At 37.2% G+C, this 12,641-nt stretch overlaps 3 protein-coding genes across 4 annotated transcripts; all 3 read left to right on the top strand.

The window, feature by feature from the left end:
• The first annotated feature begins 58 nt into the window (after nt 1-58).
• On the top strand, nt 59-5,847 carry LOC102233599 (actin, alpha cardiac). Its single transcript, XM_005805165.2, has 8 exons — nt 59-130; nt 1,313-1,464; nt 2,352-2,480; nt 2,560-2,755; nt 2,846-3,007; nt 4,003-4,194; nt 5,309-5,490; nt 5,572-5,847. The coding sequence occupies exons 2-8, from the start codon at nt 1,336-1,338 to the stop codon at nt 5,713-5,715; spliced, it is 1,134 nt and encodes a 377-aa protein (XP_005805222.1). The 5' UTR covers nt 59-130; nt 1,313-1,335; the 3' UTR covers nt 5,716-5,847.
• Nucleotides 5,848-6,465: 618 nt separating this feature from the next.
• arhgap11b (Rho GTPase activating protein 11B) lies at nt 6,466-9,134 on the top strand. 2 transcript variants are annotated; one of them, XM_023348151.1, is made up of 7 exons: nt 6,466-6,700; nt 6,768-6,864; nt 6,982-7,238; nt 8,195-8,346; nt 8,426-8,530; nt 8,596-8,757; nt 8,825-9,134. In XM_023348151.1, the coding sequence occupies exons 1-7, from the start codon at nt 6,525-6,527 to the stop codon at nt 8,914-8,916; spliced, it is 1,041 nt and encodes a 346-aa protein (XP_023203919.1). In that variant the 5' UTR covers nt 6,466-6,524; the 3' UTR covers nt 8,917-9,134. The 2 variants fall into 2 exon arrangements, with proteins under 2 accessions (XP_023203919.1, XP_023203920.1); XM_023348152.1 differs by having other exon boundaries at nt 8,838-9,134.
• A 734-nt stretch (nt 9,135-9,868) lies between these two features.
• scg5 (secretogranin V) lies at nt 9,869-12,625 on the top strand. The gene is made up of 6 exons (XM_005805167.2): nt 9,869-9,930; nt 10,268-10,496; nt 10,718-10,867; nt 11,433-11,545; nt 11,860-11,913; nt 12,255-12,625. Exons 1-6 carry the CDS (start codon nt 9,880-9,882, stop codon nt 12,381-12,383), a joined length of 726 nt encoding a protein of 241 aa, XP_005805224.1. The 5' UTR covers nt 9,869-9,879; the 3' UTR covers nt 12,384-12,625.
• The last annotated feature ends 16 nt before the right edge of the window (nt 12,626-12,641 follow it).

Raw genomic sequence — 12,641 nt, forward strand, 5'->3', positions numbered from 1 at the left:
TTGGACTTGCATAAAGTCCTGAGCCCACCCACTGGCCCCCAGCCTCAGCATGCTGAATCATATTTAAGGAGGCCCTCACACCCTCGCCCCCGAATCCCAGAGGAAACTCCAGCCCACTGGTTACAACTTGGTGAGTATCTTTAACAATCTGGCTCAGAAGATACTGAATTTCTATTTTCTTGCTGCCGGTTTTGCTTGTTGAATTAGATCGTTTGTGAAAGAAACTGAAGAGATATTTGGATGGTAATTCAGTTTTAGGATGTAGGATGTGGGATGTTGATACAACATCTTATAAACTGACTAAATAACAAACAGAAATGTGGACATTATTATATTTGTGCACTTAAGGAGAGTTCTTGACACTCATTTATTAAAATCAAGATTTTATCATTTAGAAAACAAGTGAGTGAATTTTATAAACAACATTAAACCCCAACTTTATGTTTCCTTTTTCGTTTGTTTAGTTTTATACAACTATAATGTCAATTGTGTTGCATAAAATTAAACGCATTTAAAAAACTCTACATCTTGAAAAGGAGAATTTGCAAGAGAGTGAATTTTATTTTAAACCCCAATATTATTAGACTTTCTATTTCTGTTATTATTTCACATAAATTTACATTATTTACATTTACAAGGAGAATGTTTAGTTTTACACAACTATAGTGTCAATTGTGCTGCAAAAATGAAATACATCTAAAGATTTCTACATTACAAAGGAAATTTTGCTGACTGAACAGGAATAGCTGAACATTTAAGAGTCACTGTTCCCAAATAACAAAGAGGGAATGATTTTAGACAAGTAGAATGTGAAATAACTTGAAGTTAAAAGCAATGAAGTCACATTTGGAGTTTAAAAGTTTTGGTTTGCTTCAAGCATCCAGCATCAGTTAATAGATGCTTTGTGTAATTTGGAAGTTTAAAAAAACAGGCTGGCACTTTGGATGCGTCCCAGAAATCCTAGAAAGATCTGAGCATATGTTTTGGATCCAAACAGGAGTTTATTATTCACGACAGCTGAGAGGAGACCCAGACCTCCTGCCACTTGTCTAAAGACTCACTGCATCAGCTGTTAACTGGCCCTGGCTTAACAATGAGACACTGAGCAGGAGTTGGGCTGTTGAGGCTTAAAATAGACGTGTTAGTTTGTTTGAGTGGACTGGGCCAAGTCCAGTTTTAGCTTTTCACAAAGCGGAAGAGCTTAAAGAGGAGATTAAATAACTTAAGGGTGTCTGCATATCAAAAATAGCGCCAGATTGCTTCACAGAACCGAGCCATTTCTGAGTATGTTCCCATGTTTTGGGTTTTGCAGAAGGCCAACACAACAGACCAAACATGTGTGACGATGATGAGACCACCGCATTGGTGTGCGACAACGGTTCTGGTTTGGTCAAGGCAGGGTTTGCTGGTGACGATGCTCCCCGAGCCGTCTTTCCATCCATTGTTGGACGCCCCCGTCACCAGGTGAGGCAACTACTAATGACCCTTCGCACGTGACGTAACTTAATCATTCAAGGCGCCATGACGGAAGAGAGGAACATGGATATTGAACAGAGCGACTGAAATTGTTGTCCAAAGTTGTCTTTCCCAGTTTATTCATGGCTTCTACTTGTTCAAGTCAAGCTAATTTGTCTGTAAACACACCTGGTTGGGGCTCATAGGCAGCGGGATTTACAAAAATCGGCAACAGCTAGCTTAGAAACCGACCCATACCTCCTCCCTCCTGATGTGTTAATCAAATGTACCGACTTTTCCTGAATTCACACCACATTATTTATATCACCACTTCATAAACAGCGTTTCCCCTTGCACCGGTGCAGCCGTACTAAAGACGAGATGCTAACCTTTTTATTTTCCATACATGCCAGGCTATGTGACGGTGGGGCGTTGTTTCCATGGTTATTGGTGGTTAGATGCACCGTCTACATAATGCAAGATTTGATATCTTTCTAATCATAATTACTTATAAAGTAATTAAACATCAATCTTCTTACTTTGTAAAAAGTGTTTGCTGCGAATCCGCGATTACATCGAGGGCTGACAGTCATTATGATTAACAGCTGCTCATTAAACGGTACGCAAGAAAAATGACAAGGTTGGTTCCCATCCTTGTCTGTTTGTGCAGCCGTCCATTTCTAAAGTGAAATCAACTAAATTAAAGCAACATTAGGTTACATATCTCTGTTTTTAGACTAGTTTTAAAGAAGCACATTAGTTATTTTGACGTCCGTCATGGCGGAGTGGGCGGAGTTCTGAAGAGCGTGACGTCACGTACAAAGAGTCAGTAACTAAAAAGGTGATTTTTCGTATCTTTATCCTGAATATCTGTAATGAATTTGTGTCCCTGGCAGGGTGTGATGGTGGGTATGGGTCAGAAGGACAGCTATGTGGGAGATGAGGCCCAGAGCAAGAGGGGTATCCTGACTCTGAAGTACCCCATTGAGCATGGCATTATCACCAACTGGGATGACATGGAGAAGGTGAGAAATGGAAGCGAATCAGCAGTAAATGTGAGGTGAAACATCAAAATCAATCCATGACACTTTTGAATGTTTCTAGATCTGGCATCACACTTTCTACAACGAGCTCCGTGTGGCTCCAGAGGAGCATCCCACCCTGCTGACTGAAGCCCCTCTCAACCCAAAAGCCAACAGAGAGAAGATGACTCAGATCATGTTTGAAACCTTCAATGTCCCTGCCATGTATGTTGCCATCCAGGCTGTCCTGTCCCTCTATGCCTCTGGACGTACCACTGGTGAGACTCTGCCATAGTTTACGCCACAACATCACAGTAAAAGTCAACTTTTTGGTTAAGGACATTTTGTTTTTTGTTTTTTCTCAACAGGTATTGTACTGGACTCTGGGGATGGTGTGACACACAACGTACCAATCTATGAGGGCTACGCTCTGCCGCACGCCATCATGCGTCTTGATCTGGCTGGTCGGGATCTCACTGACTATCTGATGAAAATCCTGACTGAGCGTGGCTACTCTTTTGTCACCACAGGTATTATAGTGTTACCAACAATAAAAGTAAAGCTAAAATATTACTCTAAAATGCATCTAGCATTAGCAAGTCGATTAGTTTAGCTAAAAATTGACTATTAGATGATAAATCTTTATAAATAGTTTTAAAAAGTTAAAAACAATGTATATAAAATATACATTTCAGCAAAAGGTATAGTTTATATCTTGCAAATAAAAACTAATATAGCTTAGCCTAAACTTTATACTAAACATATTCAACACTTTTAAGCTTAAAACATTATGTACTTAAAAGAAAACAAATGGATGTTTTTGCTAATGCCACCACATGAAGCATTAGCAAACTATTGTCTTAACACATTAATAAACTAAAAAATAAATTGTTCATTTATCTAAAGCACATTTTAAATTAGTGTTTACAAACACATATGCACTACAATGTAAAAAAACAAGTGTTGACTTTAGTTGACTCTCGAAATGAAGCTAGCAAATCTGTGCTAAGCTAATGGAAATGCCTGATTAGGTTTGCTTGAAAAACAATGAATAATGAATCATTAAGTGTGATTACAATTTGTTAAATGCAACCTCTAGTTAAGATGATGAAAAGTTTACTGCTGATTAAATGATTGTACATTTACAACCACCGGATGAAACCAGTTTTGAATGATTAGCTAGCTCTCGACATTAAGCTAGCAAACCTGTGCTAAGCTAATGGTTACAGCTGATTCTGTATGCTTGAAAAACGATAAAAAATAAATTAAGTCTGATTACATTTGTTCAATTTAAACACAACCTCTGTTTAAGAAGATAAAAAATTGATTGGTGAGTAAATAATTGTACTTTTACAACCACTGAAATAAACTATCTCTAGCAAACATATACTAAGCTAATGGATATAGCTAATTTGTTTGAGAAACAATCTATAAATTGTCACGTGATTATCAAGTTCATCTGAGTTTCACATGTTGAATGTCTGGTGATACTTTTTGACTGAACTGAGATAATTTTTCTCTCCAGCTGAGCGTGAGATTGTGCGAGACATCAAGGAGAAGCTGTGCTACGTAGCGCTGGACTTTGAGAACGAAATGGCGACCGCCGCTTCCTCCTCCTCCCTGGAGAAGAGCTACGAGCTTCCCGACGGGCAGGTCATCACCATCGGCAACGAGCGTTTCCGCTGCCCGGAGACCCTGTTCCAGCCTTCCTTCATCGGTGAGCCATGAACCGCAACAACAACAAAAAAAGACCGAAACAACAGAAACCTTTTACAAAAACACTGACGAGGAGAAAATTGAGTTATTTTACTGACATGGTAAAATATGTTTCTGGAGGAAACCACAATCTGCTATAGTTATTTTGATCACTACCATTATTTTACACATACATGCAAGTTTTCAGTTGTAACTTTTCGTTTCTGTGTATATATGAATTCTTCGTCATGTATTAGCTGTATTACTGTGGATAGAAAACAAAAGAGTAAATTTCTGAAATGTTCTTGAAAAAAGATGAAAATTTTTGAGTTTGAAAAATAAAAAAACGTGCTAGAGAAAAAACAAGAAATTTTGAGATCTCAGAAGTTTTGTAGAAAAATCTTGGAAATCTCTGGTGTTGGAAAAGTCACAAATTTGCTAGAAAGACTTTTTAAATTTTCTAGAAAAAAACAGAAATTTCTAACTTTCAAAAGTTAAAAAATTTCAACTTTTAAAAGTAACATTTTTGACTTCTCAAGCTCAGAAATTTCTGCGTTTTTTCTAGAGAATGTTAAATTTTTTATAGCAAATTTACAACTTTTAAGATATCAAAAATTGCTGACTTTTCAAAGTTTCTAAAGTTAAAAATGTTAAACTTTTGAGACATAGAAAATTTCCAAACATGAAAAATATTTTACTTTTCTAGAGAATTTTTCAGTTTTTTTAATCAAATTTATCAAACTTTTCATACTCAGATAATTTCTAAATACCGAAAAATGTTGACTTTTCAAACTTATCTTAATCTCAAAATTTCTTTCTTTTTTTATTGCATTAAAATTTTTTTCAGTCTCAGAAGTTTTCACCATTTTTTCTAGAAAATTTCTGAGATTAATCTAAATATTTCTGATTTTTCTGGTGGAAATGTGCTCCTTTTATTCTGCGTACAATGGCCCTAAAACACCATTGTAAAATTCAGGGGCCTCAGTTGGACTGAAATATTACATATTTAAAACAAAAAGAAAGAATATTAGCTGTTTAGGTCTTGAGCTATTGTACATTATTTTATTTCAAATGTTTTCTCTAAACTTCACATTTTACTGTAAATTCCTAAAACATTTGTTGTGTGACTTTCTCAGGTATGGAGTCTGCTGGCATCCATGAAACTGCTTACAACAGCATCATGAAGTGTGACATTGACATTCGTAAGGATCTTTATGCCAACAACGTGTTGTCTGGTGGAACCACCATGTACCCTGGTATTGCCGACCGTATGCAGAAAGAAATCACCGCCTTGGCCCCAAGCACCATGAAAATCAAGGTGAGCATGACTCCTTATGGGAAGCTATAGATTGCTCTGATGTCCTTTTTGTAAAAACCTTTCTCTCTTCTCTCCTTGCAGATCATTGCTCCTCCTGAGAGGAAATATTCTGTTTGGATCGGTGGCTCCATCTTGGCGTCTCTGTCCACGTTCCAGCAGATGTGGATCAGCAAGCAGGAGTATGATGAAGCTGGCCCCTCCATCGTCCACAGGAAGTGCTTCTAAATCGCCAGTCAGAACCAAAACCAGAACCAGAACCAACAACCAAACTAGCTTACTTTCCATAACTGTATTTCTACTGTGTTGTGATGTATATACATGTACTGTTGTAATAATAAATAGTTTTTTAAAATGCAATTTAAGGGTTTGGAGAGTTGTTTTGATAAAATTACATTTAATGCTATTCTAAGTATTTGGTGGGTTTGGTAACAAACCATTTTCTTTTCTAACAAGTCATTTAAAAGACTAAAAGCACAAGCCGACACAATAACAATACACTGTCAGCAATCATTTATTATTATTATTTAGTTGGAGATTATTTTACAGATGACCAAATGGTTTGGCTGTTATGCTTTAATAACCCAAAACTGTGTCTGAAATCAAACTTTTGGAACCAAAGAAAATTAAACTTCCTCAATATTTCCCCTTCCCCTGAAAACAAAAAATTATAACTAATAAGACTACTGCACCATGTGTTTACGAATAAATAATATATTTAAAACAATAGTAAAGAGAGTAAAACTGGGGAGGTTTTATCCTCAAAGCCCTCTTTTAGTTAAAGAATAGTTGTTTTTTTCAATTACTAAAGAGTGGGTGTAAAATGTTGAGTAAAATGTTGCGCAAGATAAAAACTCATGTCAACTATCTTCCCTTTGTCACCTGAATGCAACACTTTCCTTCTTCTGTGTCCCAGGTGAAACTAATCAGTATAATTAGCATAAAAAGCCTTCTTCTATGTATGCAGGTTCATTTTCTTAGTTATTTTCCCAGGTCAACAGAAAACTGCTGGCTGCTTTTGGATTCTTGTTTTTGAAATGAAGATTACAGACGGTAACGTGATTCGATTTCACCTCCAAGCTCTTTATGGGATTTCTGCAAAGAACTTTGCGAAGAAGAAAGGGAAATTGGTGTACACTGGAGCTAAGGTGTTTGGGGTCCCTCTGGAAAACTTGCCCAGACGGTACATTCCTGAATTTGGTCTTGTACCCTGGTAAGTGAATGCGGAAAGTAAACACTGATTAGCTTGATTGAATCTAGAGTTTTGGTTTCTATCTTAGCTTTTTAGTGGAAGGTTGCTCTTTTCTGTTGGACCGTGTTGGTACTGTGGGCCTGTTCAGAAAACCAGGCTCCCTTTCTCGCGTTAAGATCCTCAGGGTAAGATTTATCCTCCATTTAAACCATATTAAATGGTCATATGCAGTACTTTTGATCTGTTTTCTATGTTTATAGCTATCATGCATCAAAATGAACATTCTGTTTTGCCTGGTTTAGGAGAAATTGAATCGTGGGGACGATGCCCTGTCCACTGCTTCCCCCTATGATATTGCTACCCTCGTCAAACAGTTTTGCAGGGAACTTCCTGAGCTGCTGTTCCCTTCTGAGATTCATGCAGCCCTGCTGGAAGCACAGGCCCTACCCGACCTGCAGGGCAAGATGGCCGCCCTTCAGTTACTCTCCTGTTTGCTTCCAGCCAGAAACTCGTCCTGCCTGCAGTATCTGTTTGACTTCCTTCACAAAGTTTCTCAGAGGTATGAATGAATATTAACAGAGTGGAGAATACTGGACCCATAGACACAGAAAATAGTTTTTTTGTTTTTGTTTTTGCTAAGTATCACCACTGAGGCACATTTATAGGAAAGAAAAATGGATGAAAGTATCAGTTAGCAATTTACTCTTTTGGATTTTGCAACAATTTCTCTCTAAAACGTGTTTGAACAATGACATCACAGGCTTTAAAACTGGTTGTTTCACCCCATACAGTGACACGATTAAAGAGCGCAAATATAATTTAAAAGCATTTACAAACATTATTTGTTATATATTAATTTCCTTTATGGTTCATTAGTGCAGTGAAGGGAGGCCTGTGATTGATACCAGAACTAATCAGAAACCTGTTTGGACAGTTTTTAGCTGGATTTGCTTGGATATTCAGCATGCTGAGTGAGATCAACATTCGCTACGTCTACATTGACCATAACATTGTACTAATTGGAATTACAAAAATAAACTTGCTTAATTGAAACACGACAATTTTAAAAAAAAGCTGTATTTTGCACTAGGATGGGTTTTTTTTGGCTGTATTTAAAGCTAGTGTTTATCACATAACTTGCATCATGAGTTATGTGATCAACAACCGGATGTTGCAGAAAAGACAAAGGTGACAGGAAATGGTAGGATGATGCTGGAGTAGTGCTTTTTAAAAATCACCTATTTTGTGAACAAATTTATTACTGTCATTTTTAAATGCTGCAACATTTTGAGCCAATTTTATTACTTCCTGATTCTTTATTTTAGAGTGTTAGTTTGCAAAAAGACCATGTTGTTAAATCAGTTCTCTGTTGGGACATTTTGGTTTTCAAAGTTCTCTCAAACTGAGAATGAAACTAGTCAACTTTTGAGGCTTGAAAGGGAAGGTGTCATTTTACCAAAGAGTTTCATACATTTTCATGTGATCATAAAAATAAATGTCTTATTCTTTCCTCAGATGCTCTGACAACTTGATGACCAGCTCCAATCTGGCCACAGTCTTTGTCCCATGCCTCTTACCGCCGCCAAACAAAACCGAAATGTCAGAAGAACGACTTGAACTTCGAGTTCTTGTCCTGCGCACTTTCATAGAGTTTCCTCATGTCTTTGGTAATAAATTAATCATATTGGTTGAATATCATTTTAAAATATCTTTAGCTGACTTTCTTCTAAATGCATCATATTTTAGGTGTGATTTCTAAAACCGTTATGGACAGCATGAAATATTTTATGAACTTTGTTCATCTGGAGGATGTGTTCAAGAAAAGAAACCAAAAGATGCGCAGCTTAAAGGGTAAAAAAACAATTATTGCTGAGAAATTAAAATTTCACTTGATTAAAGTTGCTTTTTTTTCTCAGTAAAACGATCTGAGAAGACCGTGCTCCGGATTCAGAGCAAGCCAAAGGTCAGGCCTGCAGTTTCTGATCCGACTCTTGTCTGCGACCCAAAGCTGAGGAGAAGCGTTGGTCTTGAAACCTTCCCCAACATCCAGCTGTTCAGGACCTGCATGCCCAATGAAGGTATGAACTATTTTAAAATGGACGCTTCTGTTCTTGTGGAAAGAATAATTAATACACATGTTTGTAGATCAACGTTTCAGATCTGCAAACAAAACTTTTGTTACTGCCATGGAGAGACTGCAGCACAAAAACTGGAGGAGACGTTCTTCACCAATCTAAATTTTACTAGTTGTCCCATGTCTGTCCATCTCTGAAAATATTTGAACAGACTTTGTTGTATCAGACTTTTTTTCTCTTGAATAAATGTTGTTTTTATGTGACTGTTACTTTCCTGTACTTCATCTGTCAAAGACTTAACTTTCTTACATTACATATTTTGTCATGTTTATCAACAAACTTCAGTTCATTTGAGCATATTGTGAAGTAAAACTTTTAAACAAATCTGAAGTGTCATGCATTCCCCTAAAAAAATCTGCTTTTAGATCCACTTCTGAGTGCAATTGAAACAAATCTTGCTAGATTTCAAGTTGCTAATTATTTCCTCTTCCAGATGGATTGAACATTGCTCTGTGAAATGTTCAAATCTAAACATTGTTAAAACGTAAACATTCTTCCTGGTACTGTCCCTTTTATTACTTCACTCATTCAGAAAACCTCAGTATTTAAATTTAGTTTGAATTAACATTTTGTTTTGACTGTTCCTGCTTGGAATAAATAAGATGATATGGGTTTAAAGGCCTGATCAGGTCATATAGAAGCAATTTAACTAAAGCTTTTTATTTAAAAATATCAGCATTTTGAATTTCTCCATTATTTCTCAGTTGAAAAGGTAAATAATGAAATTCGACACAAAATGGCACACATTTGTTAACGGCTCTGTGTGCCACCAATGAGAAAATAGGAATTCTGGTTTCCTAGCAACTGCATCTGATCCGTGAAGCGGACACACAACACCGGAAATGGGGAAATTCTCTTTCAAAATAAAACACCACTATATAGATGGTTCCAACAAATCTGCGTTTAACAAGGAGTTGGTGTATCAATCTGAGCGGTAACGCTTAAATGTTACATTTTCCTGTATAACATCGATTTAAAGTCGTCAGGAATTCGCTTTTGCGCGAGTTACTAACATGTGGGATTAATGTATTTTATTTTGAAAGAAAAACGGAACTCATTTTTTTCATGGTGACTTACTTGATGGAGAAGGCAGGTTCCTCCGTCTACGCATTCAAGGTAAAGAAAAACATTTATCATTTTAGTGCTTTTTTGTGCGTTTCTTTTTCAAATGTACATAAAATGAAACTTAAAACGAACAGAGCACGTGGTTGAATTTAACGTAATCTGATTATTTTGGCTATTCACGGGCTGTTTACAGAGAGTGGCGCATCATAAATGTGTATCTCCATTTTATAATTTGCTACAGTTTAGATAACAGCTTGCTGCATTCAATCTGTTATGGTTAAGGGTCAAAGTTCAGGCTAATTATTTACTGATTAAGTAAAAACAGCTGTTTGTTGGCGGTTATGTGCCATTTGTCCAAAGATGCTTGGTGTGCTCTTCACCCCCGCAGATGACAGAAATGGGATCCTCGGCGCGGCTCTTTCTGCTCGGACTGCTGCTGTGCCTGCAGCTCGGCAGAGCTCCAGCTCGCACTCCCCGCACGGCGGTGGACCAGGTGTCCGAGGCCGACATCCAGCGGCTGCTGCACGGCGTCATGGAGCAGCTGGGCATCGCTCGGCCCCGGGTGGAGTACCCTGCGCATCAGGCCACGAACATCGTCGGGCCTCAGAGCATACAAGGTAATCAAAACAACTTATTCCCCTCCTTCCCCTCATTTTAATAAAATGTTTTCCCCTTTTTTCATCAGTCTCAGTTTGTTCTTATTCTGGAATAACTCAGAATAAGATTAAGAACACTTAAATTAACATTGTGTTTAGATATTGCAGTGTAAGAAGTAAGATGTTTTTTTTTTTATTGTAGGAAAAAGGTTGATGGTTGTAATGTCTCTTCCGCCCACCAGGTGGTGCTCATGAAGGCCTGCAGCACCTCGGTCCTTACGGAAACATCCCAAACATCGTGGCTGAGCTGACAGGCGACAATGTTCCCAAAGACTTTAGCGATGACCACAGCTACCCAGACCCCCCAAACCCCTGCCCCCTGGGAAAAACGGGTAGAAACTTTAACCTCCATTTTTATGTTCTGAACCACCAATGTAAATATACAGGCAGACAATGACTTTTAAAAGCAACAAATGCCAAAATAAAGACAAATTGAAGGTTTAGGTTTTGTTTTTGTTGCTTTATTCAACTTAAGAGAATGAATGTGTCTTTTATTGGCAGATAAACTACCTTATAAGGTGGGAAAAATGTCTTGTTGTAAGTTAAATAATTTGCCAATGGTACATGTACTTTTTCCACCAATATTAAGGAATTATTTACTTAAAACAAGCCTTTGTATCTTGCTGAAGAGTTACTTGTGAGTTAGTTTTGTCTTATTTCAAGACATTACAAATAAATTACTATAAGCTAGATCAAAAATATTTGGTAATATTTTGTGTTTTTACAGTGTAGAAATAACGTAAAACAGGAAACGTTTGATTTTAGTCTGTCGGTGAGAAAAAAACGGTGGCAATTATTTAGATTTACATCGGAGGATATAACCACAAATGCATTAAATGTCTATTTTCTGACAACACATTAATTCATAAAAGTATCTTTTATTTTTTTTACTCGCAGCTGGAGACGGTTGCTTGGAAAATGCTCCGGACACGGCTGAGTTCAGCAGGGAGTTTCAGAAACACCAGCACCTCTTCGACCCAGAGCATGACTACCCCGCTCTGGGAAAGTGGGTGAGAGAATCAGCCGACACCATAAACTCTTAAAATTATTTTTAAAAATAGTTAAATGTAATGTTTCTTATTAGACGCTTCAAACTGACTGGTTTGTCTAAAATGTGGCAGTGATTCAGGATCTTTGAGCTTCTTTGTTTTAGGTTTTTTACCTCCTTTTGGGCAAAACAGACTTTATTTTAAATTGACATCTTGTTTTGCAGGAAATTTTATCTCCTGCAAAATGTGATTATATATTTGTACTTTGATTTGAAAGCATGTGAACTACAACTTTGTGTTTTATTTAAAAAAAAAATTTCTTTGGTTTCTTTCAGAACAAAGAACTTTTATACCAAAAGCTGAAGGGAGGACCAAAGAGAAGGAAAAGGGTAAAATATTTACCTCTAGTTTTTTACAATACTTTTACCTTTGACATTTTTTCATTTGTAGGATTAAGTTTGAGAAATGTCTTGTCTTTTAGAAACACTGACTACTGTGTTTTCGGCAGTGTATCATAAGCCTGGCGGGCCACCAGGCTTTACTTGTGCCCCCATCAAGCTAAACATTACTTGTTTAAGTTTTTGTTAAATGTTTGCATTTTTAAGACTTTATAGTTGGTATTCAGGTGTTAATCTTCCAATAATCTCAATCAGTTCATCAATAAATGAATCCTTCTGATAAACCAATATTTTTGAAGTTACATAAACATTCCTGATGTTTGTTTCCACAGAGCATCAACCCTTATTTACAGGGTCAAAGGTTGGACAATGTGGTCGCCAAGAAATCTGTTCCCCATTTCTCAGAAGAAGAAGAAGAAGAAGCATCGACCACCGCGGCTCCCAGCAAACCTGCAATCTGAAATTTGGGAAAACTTGGAAAATGTTTTCCTCTCAGAAAAATGTTTGTAGGCTGCACATTCCAGGATTTGTTTCATTAGTCACTGGGACAGTGTTTTCAGCAGAAACGCTGCATTTTCATTGACTTAAACGTAAAAATGTGCCAAGATTTATCTGGTGATTTGCCTAAAGCACAGGTGTCAAACTCAAGGCCCGGGGGCCAAATCTGGCCCGCCGTAGCTTTTTATGTGGCCCTGCAGACTCCAAATTACATCAATTAG

Source organism: Xiphophorus maculatus, chromosome 15 (genome assembly GCF_002775205.1).
Source record: "Xiphophorus maculatus strain JP 163 A chromosome 15, X_maculatus-5.0-male, whole genome shotgun sequence".
Lineage (NCBI taxonomy): Eukaryota > Metazoa > Chordata > Actinopteri > Cyprinodontiformes > Poeciliidae > Xiphophorus > Xiphophorus maculatus.

Bases quoted from the DNA above. Each gene is read 5' to 3' on its own strand.
- scg5 (XM_005805167.2), top strand. From the start codon at position 9,880: ATGGTGACTTACTTGATGGAGAAGGCAGGTTCCTCCGTCTACGCATTC. The intron at 11,546-11,859 runs GTGAGAGAATCA...GGTTTCTTTCAG, and splicing joins ACCCCGCTCTGGGAAAGTGG to AACAAAGAACTTTTATACCA. The intron at 11,914-12,254 runs GTAAAATATTTA...TTGTTTCCACAG, and splicing joins GACCAAAGAGAAGGAAAAGG to AGCATCAACCCTTATTTACA.
- LOC102233599 (XM_005805165.2), top strand. From the start codon at position 1,336: ATGTGTGACGATGATGAGACCACCGCATTGGTGTGCGACAACGGTTCT. The intron at 2,481-2,559 runs GTGAGAAATGGA...GAATGTTTCTAG, and splicing joins ACTGGGATGACATGGAGAAG to ATCTGGCATCACACTTTCTA. The intron at 2,756-2,845 runs GTGAGACTCTGC...TTTTCTCAACAG, and splicing joins TGCCTCTGGACGTACCACTG to GTATTGTACTGGACTCTGGG.
- arhgap11b (XM_023348151.1), top strand. From the start codon at position 6,525: ATGAAGATTACAGACGGTAACGTGATTCGATTTCACCTCCAAGCTCTT. The intron at 6,701-6,767 runs GTAAGTGAATGC...TTTCTATCTTAG, and splicing joins GAATTTGGTCTTGTACCCTG to CTTTTTAGTGGAAGGTTGCT. The intron at 8,758-8,824 runs GTATGAACTATT...ACATGTTTGTAG, and splicing joins GACCTGCATGCCCAATGAAG to ATCAACGTTTCAGATCTGCA.